Source organism: Carassius carassius, chromosome 48, assembly GCF_963082965.1.
Source record: "Carassius carassius chromosome 48, fCarCar2.1, whole genome shotgun sequence".
Classification (NCBI taxonomy): domain Eukaryota; kingdom Metazoa; phylum Chordata; class Actinopteri; order Cypriniformes; family Cyprinidae; genus Carassius; species Carassius carassius.
In genome coordinates this window covers 1,351,245-1,377,584 of record NC_081802.1, presented here as the reverse complement: position 1 = coordinate 1,377,584, position 26,340 = coordinate 1,351,245, and the positions used below count along the sequence as shown (strand labels likewise).

At 35.9% G+C, this 26,340-nt stretch overlaps 1 protein-coding gene across 3 annotated transcripts; it reads left to right on the top strand.

Moving 5' to 3' along the window:
* Nucleotides 1-1,030: 1,030 nt before the first annotated feature.
* Nucleotides 1,031-16,207, top strand: LOC132131204 (GRAM domain-containing protein 2B-like). 3 transcript variants are annotated; one of them, XM_059543210.1, is made up of 12 exons: nt 1,031-1,226; nt 10,696-10,824; nt 11,985-12,045; nt 12,125-12,197; nt 12,282-12,385; nt 12,473-12,571; nt 13,902-13,973; nt 14,054-14,216; nt 14,295-14,357; nt 14,436-14,535; nt 15,881-15,988; nt 16,066-16,207. In XM_059543210.1, the coding sequence occupies exons 1-12, from the start codon at nt 1,135-1,137 to the stop codon at nt 16,079-16,081; spliced, it is 1,080 nt and encodes a 359-aa protein (XP_059399193.1). In that variant the 5' UTR covers nt 1,031-1,134; the 3' UTR covers nt 16,082-16,207. The 3 variants fall into 3 exon arrangements, with proteins under 3 accessions (XP_059399193.1, XP_059399194.1, XP_059399195.1); XM_059543211.1 differs by lacking the exon at nt 1,031-1,226 and adding an exon at nt 7,051-7,200; XM_059543212.1 differs by lacking the exon at nt 1,031-1,226 and adding an exon at nt 10,062-10,229.
* The last annotated feature ends 10,133 nt before the right edge of the window (nt 16,208-26,340 follow it).

Genomic DNA, 26,340 nt, shown 5'->3' with positions numbered 1-26,340 from the left:
TTATGGACTCGTATTTTAGCCAGAATCAACTGTTTAATGTTTAAAACTTCTTGGTGTCTTTGTTTCTTACAAACGCGGTTTTTGGTTTCACAAGATTAACTGGATTAGTTGTGAATTATGTAGTTGTGAATTATGTTTAGACTCTCATTCTGACGGCACCCATTCACTGCAGAGCAGAGAAAAGAACTTTTCATTCAACTGCATTATATTTTTGTATAAAAATGTAGTGATTGGCAATATCTGCTGCCTCTTTTTCAAGAAAAGCAATGTAGCAAGTCTTGAAATCAACTGGGAATTACATTTAAAGCCTATTTTTGACAAACAGCATTTGTATTCTCAACCTCATAATTATACTGAATAAACTGGGCTCATGACTGAAGTCTCCATGAGGAAGATCCAGGAACTGGCTGTGGATCTGGTAGATGTACAGTGTCTTTTCTTTTCAGACGGAGAGTGTAACATGAGCTGATGTGTCAACTTCTTCCTCCAAACACTGCACACACATGGCGCCCGCTATGTTTTATGCATATACGTAAGGGTGTATGCAGGTCATGAGATGTCATGTGACACGGTCATGTGTGCAAAAGCGATGAGATGATCCCGTGGAACATTGTGTTGAAATGATCATTTCTGCAGTAGGGCATGATTTGATTATGAAATTATGCAGCCGGGGGACTGAAGAGTTTCATATGTGTGATTCACATAAGCGAAATGAAAAAAATAAAAATAATAAATAGATGTCTCAAATCCATCACTAGTGAACATTTAGATGCTCATGACCTGTTCAAACGTGAGAACAAGAGTTTAAAACACTAGACTGGTCTGTAAGTGTACAATCAGCCTTTCACACTAGTTCTCCACCCTGACTTCCTCCCTCCTACCACCCCGTTGCATGCAAACACGCGTCCTGCCCATAAAAGGGCATAGGCGGAGTTAGAGCGCTAGTGTCGCGCCTTGATTGGGCTCCGCGGCTGATCAGATGCGCGCTGATTGGCCGCCAGCGCTTGGTCCGATTTTGTCTCATTTTGTTAATGAGGCCGCGTTCACGGACGGGACGCCGGAGAGAAACCGGATCATCGCGTCCTCGTGCACCGGCGTGTTTTGTCGGCGTGTGTCGATCTGCGTAGAGGAAGAATGCTGGAAAACAAGAGGGAAAGATTTAAAACGTTTCTGAGAAAGCTCGACGAGAGCGCCATATCGAAAATCAAGCATTTAATGAAGGATAGGTGAGTAACATAACATCCGGTTATTCGCAGCTCATTTACATATGTTAATGTTGTGTTCATATTATAATTAAAAGGCACTAGTGTGTCTGTTTTGATAAGGTTGTGTGATGTGCGTTGTTTTTATTGATATAGGTCAGACTGATGATGTTTTATAGCTATAGTCCTCCCTATATGTGTACGTTTGTGATGACATTATTGCTTCCCTTTGACTGATTATCTTATTCAAATACAGATTACATGTCATTTTATTTATTACTTTATATGCTTTTATAGTATAAAAATAGCTTTTTTCCTTTCCTAAATATCCATGTCGTTAATGCTTTTTACTGCATTCCATTTATGGTACAGTGAAGATGTAAACATTGGTGTTTATTAAAAAAAAAACAGGTCCATACCATGGTAGAGCATTGGATTACTATGAAATACTATGGTACATGTTAAAATAGCATCTGATACAACCACTATGGTACTGTCACGGTATGTTTTTTTTTAAAGTAAATACAGTGGTAAAATGCCATCTACCATGGCTGATAATAGTAATGCTGTTTTTGATGTATCATGCTAGTACCAGTGTGTGTTTTGCATGCCATGGTGAATTATGGTATAACAAATGGTGCATATTTAATATTGTGTATGTATATGGTAATATATGACATACATTCATATCTGAACACTATGTTTTTTATTGTATTTACGAAATCAGCCTCCGTGAAAACCTCCAAACTCCTAAAAAAATAGCCATGCAGCATTCTATAATATCAGCTTCCTGTGTGGACTTGAGTCTTTGTGTTGGTTATTACTAGAGTCGTTAAGCCGGTCCTGTACCTGGATTGCATCATTCATGTTATTGTAAAGGAATTACTGGGATACTTTTAGACCAGAGCTGATTTCCCTGACTCACATTTTCCAATGAGTGGGTTACTTGTGCTTTACATTGATCCATTTGAAAGAAAATATGCCTATTAATATATCAGTTCAGTCCAGCTATACTTACACCAGTGTAGCACTCATCTCCAATTGTGACATAAACAAACCAATTCACATTGCCAGTATGCTCTAAATTCCTAACCATCATCAAGTTGTGTGTTTTCAATTAACTCCTTCAGTGTGACCAAACGGCATTGTCTTCAGTGATGGTGCTAAATGTAATTTGGAGCAGGAATGTGTCATAATTAAATTACAGCATGTGGTAAATGTCGACATCACAATGCCCTAGTAAGTGGTTTAGATTGACCAAATAAACAGATGATCTCGCAGACCCTCAGTTGTATTGGTATTCCAACATATGTGGGTCACGTTATCTATCAGAGTCTATTTTTAGCCCAAAAGCTTGTGCCAGGTGTGAGCAAGCTGTCCGGGCTAATTTGGCTTCCCATTGGAATTGAATTAGCTTCTCTGGACCTTGATAAGAAAACTATCATTCATATAGATGATCAGTAAAGGACGTTGAGTTATACTTGAGGTCTTGCACAACTGCTTTTGAGCATCGCTCCTACATCAGGAACATTGTTAGGATAGATTCGGGGTCATTTTAGAAGATCAGTTGGGATCCCATGATTAAGATTGGATTTAGTGCATTAACGTCTTTCTGCCTCTTAGTGTATAAATTCAAAGCAATATTCTTGATTCTTCATTAACATGTTGCCTGTGAAAGTCAAGCAAACACTCAACGTTGCAGTCCCCAGCATTTCACACGGATTTGGTGAAAACAACCCTGTACCTTTAGCACATTTACTGAAAAAACCCATCACTTGCATGATGTACCAAAGTTCCCCTAAGCTATAATAACAACCACAACAACAAAATATGACTTGTTGCATGTGATTCCTGTCTGGGTTTTCCACACTTTTTTGTTTCTTTTTTTTTTGGACTCTATTGGTATATGCAAAGAAAGACCTCTTTCTGTTTAGGCTGAGGAAGTGAGATGCATTCAGGTCACATGACTTGCACAAATGTCCTCTTTGTCATAGCTTTGGTCCACAAGAGGCAAGCAGTTGTTTGTCCACAGGGATTGGTGTTGTCTCTTGAATGGACATCATGGCTCGATAGATGTAAAGGCCTAAACCTTGTTCTGTTCCTTTCTTTGACAATGTTAGATCAGGTTTCATGGTTACACCAATTGTTAAAAGTCTTGCTTAGAGTTTGACCTTTTTTTTTTCTTTTTTTTTTTTAAGTCATCTTGAGTTTTGAGACCAAGTTTTGGTGTATGAATATGAAGTTTGGACTTTATGTAGTTTCTGTGTTTAGATGTTATTTCTTTTTCTTTTTAGATGTATAGGACAACCCAGTGTGGTTTGTTATTGGTTAAATGGTGCAGCTCAAATTTTCATGTGGTTTCACAGTTTTTTCAGCAAACACCCACTCAGCTCATTTATCACACGTTGATGAAAGACCTTTTATTCTCTACGAGTGGTGTGGCCGTGTTCTCATGTCCAATCATTTTGCAAGCCGAGTAACACGCGACTTGCTCAACTATTGAATTCTAACGGAGGCTTTCTTGAAAATGATCTGTGGTTTCCTGGTGTGCAGGATTGACACAATTCAACCCGTCGATCTCTGATTTACATGTCGCTTCTTGTCAGTGGTCTTGAATAGAGGTCGACGATATATCGGCCGATATTTGTCATTTTGTTATATATCGGCATCGGCCGATATCCGTGTTTAGTAGCGCCGATTTAAAGTCAGGCACGTCGGTGGGCAGCCCGTTGTTGGTGCGTGGAAAGTTCTGCTGTGAAGGACCCCAAGCCAAAACTTTTGGAAGATTCAACAACAGTCCTGGGAGATAAAGGTAGTCAGAGGATTTCACTCTGTAAATGGGGTGGAGAAGTTGTCAGCTCTTACAAACACTGCAGCGTGATTGAGGGCTCCGTTACTCCGCCGCTCACAGACAGCACCTCGCTCGGAGAGACAGCTGTCCTGGAGCTGCCCAGAACCGTGAATCACATTTGTTCGGAAGCATGGTTTGATGCAGACAATAACCAGTTTTCCATCCAACTCATTTGTATTTAGGGATGTCAATATTCGATAATTTCCATGATCGATCGTCGTTTAAATTAACAATCAATTAATAACCTTTTATTATTATGTGCAAAAGCCACTTGGAAAAAAGCTTTCCTACCCGAATTAAAGGGGTTTTAGTCTGAATAAAATGCTAGTAGCAGGACTGTAAAATGAATAGATGTGATTATGATCATTTGATCAAATGAAGAGCGCGCGCCATACGTTGGAGATCATTTTACTTCGCTGACTGTTTCCTGTCAAGGAGACCGCTGAATGCGCCTCTTTAAATGGTTTTGTGGTGCTCGTTGTTGTATTTTAAAACGCAACTGCACGTCCAGGGGGACGGAGAGCTCTGTGACGATAACTGCTCACTTCATCACAGCACACTGGGAGATGAGAAGTCGGGCTATTATGTTAAAAAGAAGATATTATGCCATGTGCACTTTAAGTTGATTTCATATATTTTAATTTAATAATTGAATGTTAATAAAAAAAGACAAAAGGTATGTTTATTTGTCTTGGCCTTTTTGTTTTTGCTGATCCGAAAAATGATGCGAGCGCCGGTTTGACGAGATGTATTTGGAGGTTATTGCTCACGTCTCGTTCTGCACATATCCAAATGTTTCCATATTCGCAATGTATCTGAATGTTAAACTATAATATATATATATATTTTTTTTTTATGTAAACTAGACGGACAGATCATTCTCTACACATGAGCAAAAACGTCCTTGGTCTAACAGCAGAGTGTTAAACTGACCAGTGTAACCTTTTAAATGTTTGGTTGACTCTACTTTATTTTAATAATGAACAGACTGCGATGTAAGTTTGAAATTAGAATGCACTTTAGATGTTCTGTGTCATTTATACCAAACACACATGTTGCTGGATGCTAGTGTGTTTGCAGCACTACTGTTATTTATTTTTTAGATATTTATTTTTCAGTTTAATTGATTTTTATTTCTTAAATTGTATTTATTTAGATGTATATTTAAGTTTACATTTATGTTCTAACAAACTTGAAAAATTCTACTTGATAAATGCTCTAAAACTTTTATGTAAATGATTGACTTTGAAGTTTAGAAATGTTGTGCATCCACTTATTATTAGTGTTTCATTTTAGCATGCAAATGAAGGGGAAAACTTCAAGATATCGGCTCTAAAAATCGGCAGCACAGATCGGCCATCGCCTGACCCTGACCTCGAGGCATCGGCATCGGCTATAGAAAACCCATATCGGTCGATCTCTAATCTTGAATTGCATTCAGTCGACAGTTCCTCCCATCCGTCAACCAATGGTGATCTAGTACCCTTGTGTTTTACAGAGCGTGAAAATCTTGTGCTTATGCAATGAAAACTGACCTGATGTTCTCCATATCCCTTTATGCTAGCATGAAACTGGGTAAACATTCACTTAAACGTCTCCGTTAGAACATGGCGTCTTGTTTAAACAGAAGTACAGAACGCCCTGAGGAATCCTGATTAAAAATAAATGCAGAACTTCTTGTTTTCAGGCCTGGACAAGGATCTTTTAAGCTATCTTTGGTGAGTCACCGTGCAGCTGATGATGTATATGAGCTAATGCGTTTCCATTGACAAACATTAGCCTTGAAGGCTTGAGTATGTGAATGTGCATCAGGCCAGAGATGAATCATCTTTATAATGGCACAAGCAGGTCAGGAGTCAGATGGAGAAAAGGTTCAGTGGTAATAAAAAGAAAAAAAATTTACAACATTTAGAATTTTCTTATGGTTATCTTGACTTCCTTAGCTGAAACTAAAAGTAAAATAAAAAATTACTACAATAAATATCCATTTAGACGTTCAACATAAAAAAAAGACAAAAAATCATTCATTTTTATGTTGTTCGAAACTATAATTTGAGTATTTTTATTTATCTATTTCACATAAAAACTGGGTTTTGCTCTGGTTTTCCTTGAATCATTTTGCATGGAATTTTTTTTATTTTTTGTCTTTTGGATTTTTAATTGAATAAGAAAAATCTAAATTATTATTAATTACTTTTAAAGTCAGAATTTAGCTGTTTTTACGTGTTTAAACTGGACCTTGGTTAGTTTCTATACTGCATTTATTTGATTTTGGATATGTAATTTATTATAAAATATATATTATAATAATATTTGTTTATTTAACTTCAAAGTCACCATTTCTTGGCACTCAAAGTTTAAATTTAGCGTTTTCAAAGGTTTAAACTGGACTATGGTCAGTTTTTCCATGTGATGTTTTGCATTTGTTGTGTCTGGATTTGTAATGGATAAAAAAAAAGCCTTTAAATTTCAAAGTAACCATTTCATTTTAAGTCAGAGAATTTAAATGGTTTTACTTAAGATTTTGGTCCGTTTTCTCATGTATCGTTTTGCGTTTGTTTTCAGATTTCTAATTGATTAAAAAAAATACCAAAATCTTAATTGTAAAGTAACCATTTTTGGCACTCTCAAAAGTCAGAATTTAACTGTTGGAAAGCTATTTCGGGTTCACACAGAAACTTTCCAGTATCCTTCAAATATTTATTTTCTTCCAGTATTGGCCAAATCAGATCCTTGCTCCCAGTGTTGTGGAGCTCCCATGGGTTTCTTCACCATCACAAAGACAATAGCTGGCCACCAGCGAGGCTTTGTTTGCATGTCTTCAGTAGTTTGCATTCCTTCAATGGGATTCAAATGGGCCACTGTGGGATCTTCCATCACTTGTGGTTGGAGGCCGGCAGAGGATCCTTCATCCCTGCTTGGACTCCCACTTTGGTTTTCCTGTGCCTCATTATCTCACTTTATTTCCGATGGCTTGCGCTTGTGTAACGGAACAGCTGTAAAGGAAACCTTTAGACCCTATTGCTCCGCATCTAGTCCAGCTGGTCAAAAGCGTTTCAATAGTCGCTAGCGCAGGGAAGACGCCGCAATGGATGGCGAGAAGGATCCAAACTGCTTGGATACAGCTGCATGTGAGGATTTGGGAAGGTAGGAGACATTTCGAACTTCTTTAACTCTGAGATATATATATATATATATATAATCGTGAGAAGCTACGAATACGCCGTTGAGCTGATAGCTTGCTGGGGATTTCTTTTGATAGCTAGCGGATCGAATACAAACCACTTTAAAGACCTAAACGTTGACTAGTTCTGTCTTTGTTCGTGCCAATTAAATCACCAAAACCAGAGGTTCTGGAACATTTTGACTCATTTGCAAAGACTGAACTTTCGCAGTCAGCACAAAGGCGAGCGTGATAAGCGTTTATCGCTGAGAACTGGCCTTGAACTCCAACACATTTCCTTGTTTGGTATGTATGCCACTGCTTGTTGCTTATCTCATCTGGTTTGAGCTCTCATGGCATTTCTGCGAGTCTCGCGCTGTATCTATTTAGCATCAGACGAATCAGCGAGGTATGTTTGATGCTCGTTATCTCCTCTTTAAATCACTATGCAGCTCCAGACCAAATAGAAGTGGCGAGGTTCATTGTTTGTGCATGAGATATATGTCTGTTAAACAGGATCTCATGGTGCTTTATTATTGTTCTAGTGCCACTCAACCCGAGTGACACAGTTGAAATCATAATGGCATTGAATCAAACGGTTTATTTAACGGTTTCATTTCTCAGGTGACTTTGCCGGCTTTCATTCTTCCAAACGCCCAAAGCAGGGCGGCAGATTCCTAAAATGCCTGTGTTTAGCCTGAAAACACAACCTCAGACATGAGAAAACACTGTGGTTGGGGGTTTACTGATGCCGGTTAAAGGTGAAGCTATCTAAAATAGATCTGCAATATGACGTGTGCTTCAGCGTCTATAATACATCGAGAGCTCGTGTGGAGTGTTTTTACGCTGATTGCAAAAGCGAAAGAAGTTGTAGTTCATGCTTAAACCATTTTGTGTAAATATTTTATGTAATACAGGAAAAAGTTACTGTATTACCAGAATCACGTTATAAGAACAACCATTTGAGACATATTTCATTATTACATTCTTTAATTTCCTTTATGCAAAATAATTGATCAAATAATATATTACGGAATACTAATACTACTAAATAATAGTTATTAGTATAATTTTATTTATTTGTATTTTTATCCATTTTTATTAGTAGTAGTAGTAGTAGTTGCAATTTAATAATTTTGGTGAAATTATAAAAGTAGTCAATCAATATCAGCACTAAAAACGAAAATGTTATAATTCCCATTTTATTCTATCACACACACAGATGATCCTCTTGCAGGTGCGGCTCTGCTTTTGAATGTGTTTGCGTGCCACATTTATTTGCTTTGGCATCTAAAGGTTTCGAGATGAAACGCTCAAACAATAGCTGGCTGAACTCTGTCAGGTTCTAGACGTTATTTCAGTGGCTGCCAGCTTCCTTGTGTCGCAATATTCTTTTGTTCTGTTTTGGCTCGCATATAAACTCAGGAATGTTTCCGTGGCATTTGCGAGTAATTCGTAATCGTTACGCCCATCGTTATAGAGTAAGACATGCCCTGCATGCCTGCTCATTGTTTATAATTATTTTTCTTTTTATTTGGGTAATAGGTTTTAATGTTATTATACGTGTGTGTGTGTGTGTGTGTGTGTGTGTGTGTGTGTGTGTGTGTGTGTGTGTACATGTGGCAAGTTTATGTATGAAGAAAAGTTTTCTTTAAAAAAAAAACGTTAATTTGTTTAAAGAAATTTTATTTATTTAGCTTTTGATAATATTGTTTTCACATAGACATTTGTTAAAATTAAATTAATATAAAAAAAGAAATATATATTTAATAACAATAAATTGTAAATTATTTATATATATAAAAGACTGGCTATTTCAAAATATAAAAATAGGGGTTTTCATTTAGGTAGAAAAAATAAAATAAAAGTAAAGATAAATAAATGATAAAATGTATTTTTTTGCAAACAAATTACATATGTAAGATATACATATATCTGCTATTTTCATATTTAAAGAAAGAGAAGAAAAAATAAAAATATTTACCATTTTTCAACAAGTATTATATATATTTGCCATTTACAAAATTAATTTTCTTTATATTTTTTATTTAAATGAAGGAAAATAAGTGATTTTATCTACACAAACACACACACACACACACACATATATATATATATATATATATATATATATATATATATATATATTAGATATATATATATTAGATGGATATACACAATATATTTTCATGTAGAAAAAAAGTGGTACTTTAAAGCAAATTAAATATCGTAATTCCTTCTTGTTAGAGTATGATACATAGTCATATGACTGTAAGTGTTATCATTACATGTCATGTGCTGTCTTTTAACTTATATATAATTCAGCAAGTCACCAGTTTGTCATCGAGTCATAAATGTAATGGCTCTGAATACTGGGAAAGGTGACGTGGTTTCCAGCAGCTGTGCTTCACATATGTAGCGGCCAAAATGGATATTTACAAAAAAAAACTCAGTGCTGAATGAGGAAGCAGTTACTTTGAGTTCCTTCAGGTGAAGAATTACAGCGATTCGACTTTCGCTTCATAAAATCATCTCATTTTCACTGTAAATGCTTTCACTTCTTGTCCAGTGTTTCCCAGCATGTTTTCACCTGCAGCTCCTGCGTCTGCGTGCAGGTGTTCATTACTGTCACACCATCTGAGGTCAGAGGCTCCGCCCACTGACATTTGCATACAGGAAAAAGCAGCACAACCTCAGACCAGAACTCAGCCTTCAGCTCCGCCCACTCATTTGCATACAGTGGGAAGGGAGCAGCTCCCATTGGAGCCACCGCAGACCACAGCTGAGTTCTAGCTCCGCCCCTCTCATTTGCATACAGAGGAAGGCAGCAGTTCCCACTGGAAAGTGGCCGCAGATCAGCCCTGTGTTTTCTAGACTGAGCCTGTACTCGTTATTTATTGCTTTTGGCCGAGCATCAGACTCCAGCGTTATGGCTTGAGGCCAGTTTTGTACTGAGAATGAACAGATCGTTGACTTTACGCTTATCTCGCAGGCATGGAAATAATCTCTACAGGTAAGGAAGTCCTCTCTAAGCAAGAGCATTGGAGTATTTGTACTGTTAGAGTAGGTTTACATTCAATGGGCTGCATTCAGTGTATTACCTGTTGAATTCTACTAGCAGTTTCCAAGTGAAAATTGGTGCGGGGTTTGCTTTGAAGGTTGTTTTTCAGTCTGTAGTGTTTATTCTTGAGTTTTTACTGCTGTGGTTGTGTTATTGAGGTCGGAGTGAAGTGCTGTTGGCCTGTTTTATAATATATTTGCTTTCCCGTTGTTTGACTCTGTTTAACCATTACACTGGTATCAACGCTCAGAGAAACTCGTAAAGCTGATCTGATGTCATTATGTGTTAGATATGGTGTTGACCTTATTAAATGCCCAGTATTTCCCATCTGTTGGTGTGACCTCGTGAAGTCAGGCAGTGTTTAAGCTTGTGAGCGGCGTAGTCTGAAGCTGACAGTGGTTCTCTGCTGTTTTCACAGCTATGCGGTGGACGCCGGGACGATCCCTGCCAAGGTGAAGAAGGGAAGGACCAAAAGCAAGCTGGGGAGCAAGAAGACGCTCAGTTTGGAGGAAAATCAGCTGGAGACCAAGAGCCTGAACCAGCCAAGGTACAAGAGTGTTGTGTTTAACCAGCTCTGCTTCTGTAGACCGGCCTAACAATCACTCAGTGGTCAATACAACACTGTTAGCAAGCTGTTGAATATAGATGGATGGGTGGGAATAAAATTAAAATAAAACCATTTTAGGAGGGTTTTATAAGGACTTTTACCAATATCTCTTTTCAATCTAGAGAAAAATGTGTGTGTGTGAAAATAAATAAATAAATAAACAAAATACAATAAAATGATTATATTAAATATTTATTTGTTTTATTATCTTAATATCTAAAATAAGTGGTGTATTCGTGTAAAAAAAGAAAAGAAAATCTAGATGGTGTCTTTAAAAATAGTGGATATACAATTAATAAAATATTGAAATGTTCATTAAAATATAAATATTATATATATATATACACACTAAAATGTACCGATATCTTTACATTTATTGTTTTAGAACAAACCTTAAATAAATAAACAAATTGATAATTAAAGAAGAAATTATACAATTTATTTTTCTTTAAAAAAAGTTATTAAATATAATATATTAAATGTATATATTTATAATATGTCAAACATGTTTTAGGCTTTTACCGATATCTAAAATGTACCGATATCTTTACATTTATTGTTGTAAAACAAACCTAAAATAAGTAAATAAATAATAAAAAAAGATTTTTTTTTTTTAAAGAAAAATAAATGGATATATTTAATATGTAGTATTTAATTATACTATTTATAATATTTCAAACACGTTTTAGATATCTAAAACGTACCGATATCTTTACATTTAATACGTTGTCGTTAAACAATATGTAATAAGTAAATATATAAATAATAATAAAAGACAAAATTATACTATTTATTTTTCTATTTAAAAAGTTATTATTAAATATAAAATATTAAATATATGTTTATAATATTTAAAATGTTTTATGCCTTTACCGATATCTAAAATGTAATTTTAATACATAAAGTTGTTTTTTTTATTCATTTAACAAAGGGACAATTAATTAAAAAATACATTGTTTTCTTCAAAGCAAAGTACATTTATATCTATAAAATATCTTGGGTTTTCATATACAAAGAACATTTAATATATTTAAAAAAGAAATGCTAAAGTATAAAAAGCTGTATGTATCAAATTAATTCTATACACGTTTTATCGTCAGCTCTCACACTCTTGATATGGACAGACCTCTGGAGAGAAGCGAGAGCCTCAACTCAAGAAGTGTAAGACCACGTTTCATTAATGTCTTCGAGTGTGACGCGTCAAAACACTTCTGATTCCCATTTCCTTCGTTCTTCTCAGAGCTTTATGAAGCACAACAAAACCTTCCACAGACTCTTCCCAGAAGTCCCTGAGACTGAAGACCTGCTGCATGGTGAGTTTATCTATCTTCACGCACGGATCTGAGGCGTGTCTGTGACGTCAGTCTCCGTTTGACGCGTGTTATCGTGTGTCCCAGCTTACGTGTGTGCGCTGCAGAAGGAAGTGCCTTATCACGGCCGTCTGTACATCACCGACAGCAGCCTGTGCTTCTTCTCCTCCGTGCTGCTCAAAGACACCAAGGTGAGGAAGCCTCCGATCCACAGGCCCTGAGCCCCGATCACAGCCCAGTTTAACAGCCTCCTGTGTGTGTGTGTGTGTGTGTTTCAGCTGCTGGTTCCCGTCGCCAGCGTGAGCGTCCTGAAGAAGCAGAACACAGCGCTGCTCGTACCAAACGCCATCTCCATCCGAACCTCAGACGGAGAGAAGGTCAGATCCACAAACACTCACCAGAATCAACAGAGCAAGTGCATTTTAAGGGCTATTACTAAAATCCCCTTTTTCCTGTGAAATACTTTTTACTGTAATGTGAAAAAAAAAATGATGCTGATTAATAAAAAAAAGAAGCATTATTAAGTCTCTGGGGTATATTTGTAGCAATAGCCAAAAATGCATTATGGGTCAAAATCGTAATTTTATTTTATGCCATAAATCATTAGGAGATTAAGTAAAGATCATTCTCCATGAAGATATTCAGTAAATCTCCTGCAGTAAATATATCAAAACTTAATGTTTGATTAGTAATATGCATTGTTAAGAATTCTTTTGAACAACTTTAAAGATGATTTTCTCTTGATTTAGATGTTTTTGCATCCCTCAGATTCCAGGTTTTCAGATTGTTGTATCTCAGACAAATATTGAACCACACACCAATGGAGAGATGATTTATTCAGCTTTAAAAATAGACACTTAAGACTGGTTAAATGTATGTTTTCTGAAACGTATTGATTAATGTTAATTATCAATATTAATGTATCACGGTAAATTTTTGTGAAATGTACTGACTAATGCTAATTATTTAAAAAATAATGTACTGCAGTCATTTTTTGTGGAAATGTACATTTAATTGTAATTAATGAAAATAAATGTTGCAGTCATTTTAGTGCGATGTACTGAATAATTCAAATTAATACAAATAATGTAATTAAGTTACATTGCATTACATTTTATATAAAAAAGTGAAGCATTGAGAATAATGGGAATTAAATGCAAAGAAATGCACAAGTAAAAATTCCCAAGACTTTATATTTTTATACATTTATTTTAATCAAACAAATTTTAAATAATTTATTTATTTTTATTTTAATATTGTTAAATGTATGTGTATACACACAAACACACACACACACACACACACACACATATATATATATATATATATATATATATATATATATATATATAATTTTTTTTTTATTATTGAAATATTTGATCAGTTTTTATTTTATTTTGAGTTTTACTCTCTATAATACTGCATCTATATTACATCACTTTTTCTTTCCATTTCTATATATATATATATTTTTTTTTTTTTATTTATTTAGAGATTTACGTTTACAAATACGTATTTCTTAAACATTTTATTAAGAGATTTAATTATATCTGTTGTATATTAATATATTAATTTATTTTGAGATTGACTTGTATCTGTAATGTATTAAATCGGTGTATAAAAATAAGATTATATTTATTAAAATGATTATTAATATAATTATTATCGCTATTAAATCACATGAATTGTTGTGTCTGTGTGTTGCAGTATTTATTCGTGTCTCTGCGTAACAGGGAAGGCTGCTATAAGCTTCTGCGATCCGTCTGTGCTCCGCTGGAGGTGAGTGAGTGAGCGATTGCTCTCGTTATTTCTTCTGTTTTCATTCGCTCCTGACGCTTCGCCGCTCTGCTCTCTGACAGGAAGGAAGTGCCAACAGCAGCCCTCTCTTCTCATCGGCAGAGAACAGCCTGGATGCGGTCAGAGCGGTGGTAAGTGAGCGCTCTGGGCTTCAGGAGAGCTCCAGTCAGTCCAGTCTGGACGAGTCCTTCCAGACGTCTCCTCCGATGTCTCGACTCGCTCCAGGTGCGTACAGACGTCCCACTGAACGTCCCACGGCCGTGTGATGAGTGTGTTTAAACACTGTCCGCTTCTGTGTTTCAGAAAACACTGCGATCGAGAGCCCAGCGCGGACGCCAGACGAGAGCTCGGGGGACGAAGACACCGGTACGACACCCATCTCAGGGACTCTGAGTGAGCATGTGTTTGATTGGCTAACAGAGATTCTGCTTCCTGTCGCCGCAGGAAGTTGGTGGGTCTGGAGCGTGACGGATCGAGCGCGGTCTCTCCTCGTCCAGAGAGAAGTCAACAACCTCAACACTGTGCTGCTCATCTACCTGATCCTGTGAGGAAAACACACCAGTCGCTTATTACAGGAAATACTCACCAAAATAGATTTAACACTAATTGGTGTACGACAAAAAAATGTGCATTTTGGAAATATTGACTTTTAATAATTTATTGAATATTTACAAAATATTTATAAAAAGATTAATACATTTTATTACATTTATGAAATAATTTTGTAAATATTAAAATATTTATGAAATATGCAGTTTACTTTTTTTTTATATTTCCATCATTTCAGTATTTAGAATTTAGTAAAAAAAAAAAAATATTATAGTAAATACTATTACTTATAAAAAAGTTTATCAAATATTTACTAAACAAAATGTATGTTACAGTAAACGTTTACTAAAAAGAATATCTAAAATGTATTAAAATAATTTGTTATATTTACTAAAAACAATTTATTGAATATATATATATATATATATATATATATATATTTTTTTTTTTACTAAAATATAAAGTATTTACTGAAAAAATATTCAAAAACATTATGCAAATATTTCGTACATTTATAAAAGAACAATTAATTAGTAAAAATTATGCAAATATTTACTAAAACATTTATCTTTTTAAGATTTTTTTTTTTTTTTTTTTTTACAGAAAGTATAGATGTTATATGAATATTTTCTAAATGCAATATTTTATTTATTCCAAAATACATAAATATTTACTCAAATAATTTATAGAACATTCATAAATGCTGACTAGATACATTTATGAAATACTTGAAAAAAATAATTTATAAATGTTATGAATATTTAGTAAAAAATAATTTGTAGAAAAAAATGAAAACATGATTTATGAACGTTATGCAAATGTTTCCCTTTTTTTTTTTTTAAATATTAAGTATTTACTAAAATATTTAGCTTAAAGAATTTTAGTAAAAAATAATTAGTGTTTGATAAGTATTTAACTAATATTTACTAAATTGGTCATATTTGTATAACATTTTATAATGTATTAACAAATGTGTATTATTACAAATAATAACAATAATAATAATTACTTTTTTTTTTTTTTTGAATTGGATGACACACCTTGGTTTTAAAACTACTTGAATTAAACAAACACTTGTGTTAAACGGTCGTATTGTCAGCTATAGCAGCATAACCAGTTCTGTCAGTAGGCTGCAATGTTTCTTGTAATTTCAGTGACCTGAGCTCAGCGACGAGATTCTTCTCAGCCTGATTATGTGTCAAAATGTAACTTCTTGCCAGTCAAACGAGTCTCGTCTTGTCAGATTTCAGCAGTACAGGAATGTGATGATTAGCGTGATATGACACGTCCTCCAGGTCTGATGACAAACATGCGTTTAATCTACCTTTTGTCTCGTTCAGGGTGTTTCTGCTCTTGTTGTCGTCTGGCTATATTGGCCTGCGTATCGTGGCCTTAGAAGAGCAGCTGGCGTCTCTCGGAGCCCTTCCCAAATTCACTCTACAAAGCGGGTAAATACGGTCATATTACACTGATGTTTTTACATCTGAAAGCATTAGAAAATCACGTTATTTGTTTGGCATTTCAGGTACAAAGAAACGTAAGAGATATCATCCATCTGAACTTTGGAAAGAAGCACCAAAAAACGTTTTTAAAGATCCACTAGCTGCTGCAAGGAATGCTGGGAAGGACCTTTATTTGCACATGCCCCAGCTGCTAAACTCGCTGAAACACTGGTGTTGACGAAACGCGGGTGTATCTTCGTTCGCAGCCGTTCAGTTTGTGTTAGCGCAACAGCGACTCTCCCAAAAAAACAACCAAAGACAACAGGTTTGTCTCTGAGGAGTGTCAAGGACTTCTGTGGAAAAGCATTTCATCGGTTATTATTCATTGCAATGCCTTCGTTTGATCACTTTCACAACCATCCAAAAATGTCGCAAATATTTTTTTTTTTCTTCGTATGTTTTGAGTTTCCTTATTTTTGATAAATGTCTTTTTCTTCAGTCTTTCAGTCTTAAGTTTTTTGTTTTTTGTATAAAGTGGTTGCAATATTACTGGTTTCGGCTTAACGATAAAAATAGCTAAGCTAGCTAGCCAACTCTTACTCGTTGCAGCACCTTTGTTTGATCGTTATTACGAGCATCATAAAATTTCACGAATAGCTTTTGTCCATTTTTCCTGTCCCAAGTTCCTTATTTTAAATGGCTAGCTTTGTCTTGTTTGTTCTTCGTCAATTTTTTTTTCCGTAAAAAAGGCTTGCGATTTATTACAGGTTAAGTTTTAACGATAAAAGAGCTAAGCTAGCTAACCAACCCTTACTGATCGCAGCGCCTTTATTTGGCCACTTTTACGAACATTACAAAAATAAAGTCTTTAATAACGATATCGAATTAAGGAGTTGCGATAATCACTGGTTTGGTTTAACGCTAAAAAAGTGCTAAGCTAGCTAGCCAGCCCTTAGTATTATTGTATGTATAGTCTATGCACAAGAAACGCTAAAATCAGGTATTTAACAAGTTTTTGTAACTTTTTGTCTTTTTTTTATACATTAAGGAGACGAAGTAGTCCAACATTGTTGGTCTTTATCGTAATCCGAGAAAAATTAATAAACTTTGTGCAAAAAAAGAGATGGACGTTGTATTGTTAAGCGTCCGATTTATGGCTGAACCAAGCGCATGTTTGTGCAAACCTAAACGGAGCATTTCCATTCAGGACTCATAAGGAGATGAATCCGATTCTTGACGAAAACGGCGTGGTCCAAAATATGCATGATTTGTGTGTGCGTGTGTATATGTGTGTTCGTATAAATATGTTGGAATATGTTCAAGAGAGAAGCAACGTGTAGCTGTTCGAGAGCACTTTATAATGTGGAGACGCTCTCCAGTCCTGGAGGGGGTGCTGTTTTGAGGGTTTGAGGCATTGGATGCTGCTAAGAACCTCTCGCTCAGGGCCGAAACTGACTCGCAATGCATTATGGGATTGCTGCACCTCAGTTTTGGTATCTTGGTCATCTGCTGGTTCCCGGTGAAACACGCGCCTGGGAATTTCTTGCTCGAAACGAATGCATGCTTTTTTTTCCTGAAATTGAGATTCCTCGTTGGAGTGATTCGTGCAAATGGATTCGCACAACATTTCGTCCAGTCGCCGGGACGTCGCAACCTAAAAGTCGCCTCGACCACTGTCTAATAACCACAATGCAAAGAAACCCAACTTTCATAATTTGTATTGCACTATTAAATTGTTATTGTTTTTCTATCAGTATGTCAGTAAACCTCTTGTTTGATCTATTTATTGCCTAATGTGTAATTCAAAGTGGTCTCTGTGAGACTGGCTTTGGCATTGTTTGAATAAATCAAGTGCTAAGGAAAGCCATTGTCTCCAGTGTTTATTTAGCTCTGTCTACTGGAATTTGTTTATGCGACTTTCAGGATGTCCAACTTCTGCTGTAGACGGGGATAATCAGATTAATGCAATTATCAGCAGATTATAAGCATTTTATAACCTCATTTGTAGATTTTCAATAAGTGCTTGATCATATCAAATGGTTACTTTTTTTATGGATTACATATTAATTACACAACAGCAATAAATCATTTGTTCAAATTGTTGATCTCATATTGATGCGTTTAAAAGTTAACGAACAAATGGAGATTTATAAAAGTTCACATTGCTATTGCAGAAAAGGGGGTGTGTTATTGTGATCTGATCTGCATATGAAGATCTATATTGTTATATTTCTCTCTGCAGTGGGTCTGGAAAAGATCATGCAAGTTGGTGCATTGACCCATTATCTAGGACTTCACCTCTAAAGGCTTTGAGAACATCAACAGCGGATTTTCTCCAGATTTCATCAGGAGCATACATTTCTTTTATTGTGCTTCTGATCGACTACTGGAAATTCACATTACTTTGCTTCCTTGTGTTGTATGTGGGTTTTGACTGTTTAAATATCCATTTCTTAGAATGTTAAATGGAACGTTCATTTAAAAGATTAACATTGATGTGTCATTGTCAATGTCATTCAAAAAAGAGAGAGAATTAGGCTAACAGTAGGCTGTTCTGGCTTTACTTTTCCAACAAATGTTGCACAATCATTATACAAACTGTTGCATGACTTTCAGAGACTCTTAATTAAACATAAAGGGGGGTTCGCAGCAATGCCATAGAAGGTCCCCAAAGAGCCTTTTAGTGAAATATGGAAACCAGTTTCCGCCACAGAATAACAAATAAAACAAGGTAGGTGTGACTATCTCACAATTAACTTTTTCTCCCTTTTTTTTGCGTTGCATGATATATACTCCCAATTACGAGTTACAAATTCAGGATTGTTGATTTAAACTTGCTAAGCAAGAAAATAGTCTAAACTGTGAAATGTAAACGTGTGCTTCTGAGAAAAAGCCAGAACTATGTGATGTTAGTTCACAGTTGTGAGAAGAAAAAACAAGTTAGAATTGTAAGATTTTCTAGTAATTCTGAGAAAAAAAAGAATGAAAAGAAAAAAAGAATAGCTAGTTTATATCATGCACTTCTGAGGAAAAAAACGGTGGGAATTACAAGTTTGTATTTTATTGGCATTTTGTCAGGACAGCGTAAAAAAGAAAAAAAAAAACTTCCATCAAACTGATCAATATAGGCCTTTAATGAAATTCAAGAAGGGATTCCAGGTATACTGAAAGCTTTAAGGGAACTTTGAAGCATAAACCTTAATTTCTCCAATTTAATGTAAAAAAAAAATGTTTTGTTCAATTCAAGTGTATTTGTATAGCATTTTTTACGATACAAACCATTGCAAAGCAACTTTACAGGAGATTGAGTTTCTACAATATTTAAAGGCCGTGTTGCACGGTTAATTTTTTAACGAATTTGTGCAATTTGCTTGTTGGTAATAAACATTTAAACTGTTATTCATTGTATTTTATGTTGTTGGGTATCACAAAACGGAATATAATACGAAAAAGTAGGTACTATCTTACAGCGGTCTCCTTTCCCCCATAATGCATTGCATCACGTCACGTTGGGGCAGTGTTGCCAGACGTACGATAATTATCGTATTTGTACGATAATTTTCACCTCTGTACGATGTACGATCAATAATGAAAAAAATCCCGTAATGTACGATAATTTCAGAATTTTATGAAAATTTAAATGGTGGTAGTTGCAGTCATAGGGCTTCTTTACTCATACACGAAATCGGCTCATTACAGACACTCTAAATGCATTCGTGTGCACCTCAGAGTGTGTTAAGAATGCTGGAGGGTGCCCTGCTTTAAAGCCAACGAGCAATAGTTGGGTCCATGACAGAAAGAACCCCTTCAACATCTGGCAACACGCAGGATTCCGATGACAGCGGCTCAGATGTGGAGTTAACTGCACCACGCAGAAACAGCTAAATTCCTTCTTAACTGGATGCGACAAAGCAAGTGTTAAAATCATTTAAATATGTTTTAATATGCGCCACGCCCGAGACAGTCACTGAAAATAATGGGATAGTATTTTGTCTCACTGCTTCCGTCCAACAATACGCCTTATCTATTGTGGTAATTTGCAGGTCGTGTCGAAATGTTGTTGGTTTAGAATAGATAAATAACTCTTTTGACTCGTGTACGATAATTTTCTTCCAAATACGATAATTTTGAACTTCTGGTACGATACTTGGGCATTTCCAATCTGGCAACACTGCGTTGGGGAGAGAATTTACCAAAGCCAGCCTTGAGAGCATTGAGAGTGACTAGAGAGAGACGAGTAGTAGACGAGAGTATTCAGATAGCGCAGATTATAGAGAAATAGATAAATACATAGATATAGATAGATAGATAGACAGACAGATAGATAGATATCGACCAACAGCGACCCAAACGCACTCGCTTCCCTACAGCACAAGCTTTTCAGCTCGGTTTCAATGGGACAGCACCCACACAAGCACCTGCCAAACACAGCGACACACACGCGGCTAACAATTCCTCATTTGCCCTCTCACATCTGGCAGGTTCGAAATTACACAGCTGCAGGTCATCATACATGTTGGCTCTTGCCACCTCTTCCTCAGCCCAGTCAGTCGCTATAACGTTAGTTCTGATGCTGCGTTCCAGGCAGGTTTTTGAGCTCGTAATCACTATTTCATACCACGACTAACGACTTTGTACCGTTCCAGGCAAGTTACGCCAAACTTTCTGAGTGCAAGGAATTGTAACTAGATTTTTTTATTTTATTGCAACGTTACATTGACCTTTCAACGTGTGCCACTTGCATAAACTGCATAGGCAGTATTATTCGTAGGGGCTGCTATCGTTGTTTCGCGTGCTGTGTGACGTTGGAACTCGGAGTAGCCTACATCGATCTAGTACGAGTTCACGGGTGGGAAGTCATGGGTTTGATTGCCGTTCCTGTGCACTTTCACGGGTTTAAGGTTGGAAAAACACGGCTTACGGGTTACCTGGAATGCAACATCATACTAGACTGAGGCTACCTTTGCTCCACTTCTCCCAATGTGACGTCATCACCGAGTTGCATAAAAAAAACGTTAATACCAAAAACTTAAAAAATAGGTCTTTAAGACCATTTTTGAGACATTTTAAAAATGCTATACATATCTTTAGGGATTTATGTACCCATTAATCGAAAGTGGTGGTTAACCTGCAACATGGCCTTTAAGCTTATAAGTGGTGATCAGTTCATTTGCATATGACAGGAATTTTCAGACATATTAAAACAATACATAGTCAACCAAACGATGAACACTATTAACTGCAATTATAATGTGATTGCATAGTAAGTAGCAATAATTGTTAGTTCTGTTTGTTGATTCAGGGTTTGCATCATCTGGGGTCCTCTGAGGGTTAGCATCATCTCTTCTCAGGTGTTCTGGATCCTGACTGGAGCTTGTGTAAATCCTAGTTAAACATAGAAAAAAATAGAGACATCATTAGCATAGCTGCTGATCCAACAAAGTAAAATTAATTAGTTTAACCCAAGCTAAAGAATAAGAATGCACATTTGATCAGATACAACTACACTCACCATTTAAGATAGATTATTCAAATGCTTGACGAAAGAGGTGCATTTTTAATCTAGATTTAAACAGAGAGAGTGTGTCTGAACCCCGAACATTATCAGGAAGGCTATTCCAGAGTTTGGGAGCCAGATGTGAAAAAGCTCTACCTCCTTTAGTGGACTTTGCTATCCTAGGAACTACCAAAAGTCCAGCGTTTTGTGACCTTAGGGTGCGTGATGGGTTGTAGCGTGGTAGAAGGCTAGTTAGGTACGCAGGAGCTAAACCATTTAGGGCCTTATAGGTAAGTAATGATAATTTGTAACTGATACGGAACTTAATAGGTAGCCAGTGCAGAGACTGTAAAATTGGGGTAATATGATCATATTTTCTTGACCTGGTAAGGAATCTAGCTGCTGCATTTTGGACTACCTGTAGCTTGTTTATTGACGAAGCAGGACAACCACCTAGAAGTGCATTACAATAGTCCAGTCTAGAGGTCATGAATGCATGAACTAGCTTTTCTGCATCAGAAACAGATAACATGTTTCGTAGCTTGGCAATGTTTCTAAGATGGAAGAATACTGGAAGTGGCACATCTCCATTTAAGGAGAATGTTCCTTCTAGCTACCAGAGTAATGGAACTAGAGTAAATGGTGTATGGTGCTGTCAATGGATTGGGACTCAGTTCAACATTTAAGTGCTTTTCCCAGTGTGTCAAACACATTGGAACAAAAGGTTACTAATCAAGGGCATGACCAGAACATGTGCACATGATCAGCTGGAGCTTGTTTACAACGGTTGCAAGCATCATTCTTGTCTGGAATTTTTTTTATTACAATCATGCATTTGTCAAGAGAGCTCGGTAAAGTACTTTGCCTTGAATCAAACCATACCTGGCGCAGACTATTGATGAGTGCACTCGATATAAGATGTATGCCCACTGTTCATCTGAAATAGGAATCGAGAGGTCATGTACCCAAATCTCTTTGAAACGCTTTGAAAGTTCAGGTATCAATGTATTAAGTTACAAATGACTGAGATAAGATGTTTATCATTGGGTTTCAGATCAAAAAAGCTGTTTAGTGCATATTCTGGGTGTATACTATTACATACCCATATACGGTCCAAACAAGATGGTGAGAAAGCATGGTTTTATATATATATAGACGCTCTGTGTAATCAAAATATTTTCTATACTGAATCCAAATTCTAAGTGTTTTTGAAACGACTGGATTAGAAGTAATTTTGGAAGCTGAGAAGTGATAACAGAATGTAAATCGTATTTAGTTGAAGAAGTTTTGGCATGAACCCAGGGTGGATAATCTTTGGGTAAGTGGGAGTTATTCCAGTAAGAAATCTTACTAATATTACACGCCCCCAAAAATAGAGCTGGGAAGTTGGAGACAGGCCACCTTTATACTTGGGAAGATGAAGAATAGATTTCTTAAGTCGTGGGTGTTTAGTAATTTATTTCCCCCAAAGGAATGGCTGCACTGTGCGGTCTACATTTTTAAAGAAAGATCTAGTGATAAAAATTGGAATGTGGTTATTTTAATAAGACTAGGGACAAAGGGAGTGTGGACCACCTTGTCACGTCCTCCTTAATTCGATCAATGAGAAGTAAAAAAAAAAGGCTAAGTATTCAACCATATAGATTAGTAAAGAATATCCCTAAATATTTGAAACCCACCATGGATAATTAGAAGGGAAATTGGGAGAACAAAAGTTCTCTAGCTGCAGGGTTTACAGGGTATAGTTCACGTTTTTGCAGATTAATTTTATAGCCCGAGAGGTGGCCAAACTTGGCCAAAACTTCAAGAATAGGAGGGATAGAGTAAGAAGGGTTGGAGACAAAAAGTATTAAATCATCAGTATTAAGAGAGAGTTTGAGTTAACCCAAAATGAGGGATACCTTCTAATTACACCAGATTACGAAGCCAAATTGCCAGAGGCTCTATGGGTAAATTAAAGAGAAGAGGAGAAAGGGGGCAGCTTTGTGGTATCCCTCGATGTAAAGGAAACGAAGAAGGCTGCATGCGATTTGTATGAACCGAGGTGTAAAGGTGCCGTATCCAAGAGATAAAATTAGACCCCAGGCCAAATTTTTCTAAAACACAAAAGAAATAATCCCACTCAACTCTATCAAAGTCTTTCTCAGCATCCAAGGATACAAGGACTTTCAGAGATACTGAGAAAGGGGAGTACATACAAAATATTAAGAAGCCTTGTATTAAACAACAATCAATCCTTGTATAAAAAAAAGAATGTCTCCCTGGGAAAAACCTGTTTGATCTTGCAAAATTAGAGATGGTAAGACCTTCTGGAGACGCAGGTTTAGAATTTTTGATAAAGTTTTAAAGTCAACATTTAACAGGTAAATTGGTCGATAACTTCCACATAATGGAAATTGTGGCCTTATTAAGAATTGGTGGGAGATGGCCTACTATAAAGGAGTCATTATACAATGCTGCTAATAAAGGGGTTAGAGAAGGTCTAAACGCTCTGAACTCTGACATAAAGCCGTCTGGGCCTGGAGATTCATTGGATTGCATGGACCCAATTACTACCAATATCTCTGCTTCGGTAATAGAGGCGCCCAGGTCTTCAGCTAGACTTGCTAGCTGAGAGTTAGACGAGTTCCCAGAAGAATGTAAGTCAGTATTAAAATCCAAGTTCAGAAGTTTAATTAAGTTCAAAGTACAAATCAATTTGAGACTTTGCAAAATCTGTAAATGAATCCTTTGACAGTTTAAAGGAAGGAAATCTCCGAGGTCTAAACATGTAGTTTCCTAGACACAGATTTATCTCGACTGATGGTCAGAGATAATAAATCACTACAGGATGTTATATGCTGTACGCATCACCATTTGGTTATGTAACAGGAAGAAATCTATTATAGAAAAAGTTTGAGGGACATGGGAAAAATAGGAAAAAGCTTTATCTTGGTAATTCATAAATCTCCAGGGATCCGAAAGAACCAGTCGAGATGAGAAATCAAGTAGAGGATCTATCTAAGCAAACATCCTGCACTAGGTTAAAGTCCCCACCTATAATAATAAAATGGTCACTGACATTAGAGAGAACTTGCAAAAAATGTAATAAAATATTTGTCATTGTCCCAGTTAGGGGCATATACAGAGGCCAGTATGACAGAGATATTGTAAAGTTTTCCTGTAACTATAACAAAACGTCCATTCGAGTCAGATATAGTTGTAACAGGTTCAAACTGGACAAATTTGCAGATGATAATTTGAGAATTTAGAATGAAATACATGGCCCATCCAAGCCCTTTAAATGCGAAGAATGTCTTTTGAGCATAAATGTGTTTCTTGTAAGAATACAATCTCAGCCTTAAGAAGTTGTAGATGTGACAGTATTTTGCCGGCTTTGACACTGGGATTCATCCCCTTTGTATTCCAGGATATAAATCTTAGCCCTCTTTCTTTTGACTTAGTATTATTAGTCATTACCAGAGTGGATTGAAGGGCCGCCCGCGTCCGTCCTTCTCCTTTTCTCAGTTGCTGTCTTTTGCGATTACTGAACAGGAGAAAAAAGTCAGAATTGCCAGATTTACTTGTAGTTCTGAGAAAAAAGTCAGAATTGCCAGATTTACTTGTAGTTCTGAGAAAAAAGTCAGAATCGCCAGATTTACTTGTAGTTCTGAGAAAAAAAGTCAGAATTGCCAGATTTACTTGTAGTTATGAGAAAAAAGTCAGAATCGCCAGATTTACTTGTAGTTCTGAGAAAAAAAAGTCAGAATTGCCAGATTTACTTGTAGTTATGAGAAAAAAGTCAGAATTGCCAGATTTACTTGTAGTTATGAGAAAAAAGTCAGAATTGCCAGATTTACTTGTAGTTCTGAGAAAAAAGCCAGAATTGCCAGATTTACTTGTAGTTATGAGAAAAAAAGTCAGAATTGCACAATTTACTTGTAGTTCTGAGAAAAAAGTCAGAATTGCGAGTTCATATCACACAATTCTGAGAAAAAAGTCTAAATTGTGATGCAAAAAGTCACACTTTTAGTTCTTATTTAGTGGCGATGGAAATTGGCTTCCTCTTTATGTTTACAATTTACATTATATTTTCACGTGTTGTTTATTAAATCTAAAAATAAATCGAAACGGTATTTAATAGTTTGAACTCTGTTGATTCATTTTATTTATTATTTATTATTATTTTTATTCTATTTTATTGGCTGAGATAGTTCTTATCCTTAAGACATTTTTTTTCATTATAATTTAGTTTATTTAAAGCTAGAGCTACAAATTGTTCAGTAAACCATTGTTTAATAAAAAAAAATACAAAGCTGTACCAAAAATGTTTCAAAATGTGACTTCAAAACTGAGGTACTGAACCTTTATTTTTTGTTATCGAGTAGCTAAAATGTTCTTTTTTTAAAAAAGGGCTACAAAGCAGCAGTGACTTCATTAATAATATGTGTAATATTCAAATAATATAATGTATGAGCCTAGTTATTATGTGCTAATGTTCTTTTTCTCTCCTTGTCCCTGACAGACTGTGAGTGAGAAAGACTGGTGAGACGTACTAGAAGTAAATATTATCGCACAATTATTCACTCATTTGACTTATTACAGCACACTTCTGTTATGTTCTGTTCTTATTAAAATTATATTATAAAAATAAAAAAATGACTGTGAATTTTTTGTTGTTGTTGTTTTAAGATGTGTTTAAGATTTACTGTGTAACTGGTATTTAAAAAAAATGGGAGAAAAAAAAGCACTTTATTTGTTCTTCCGAAAGTAGATGCATTCAGGAATCTTTAAGATTACTTACTACAGAACAGCAACACATTTTATGGACGACAGTTTCATTAAATTTAGGAGAGGAGGTCATTCTGACTTTATAAGCACA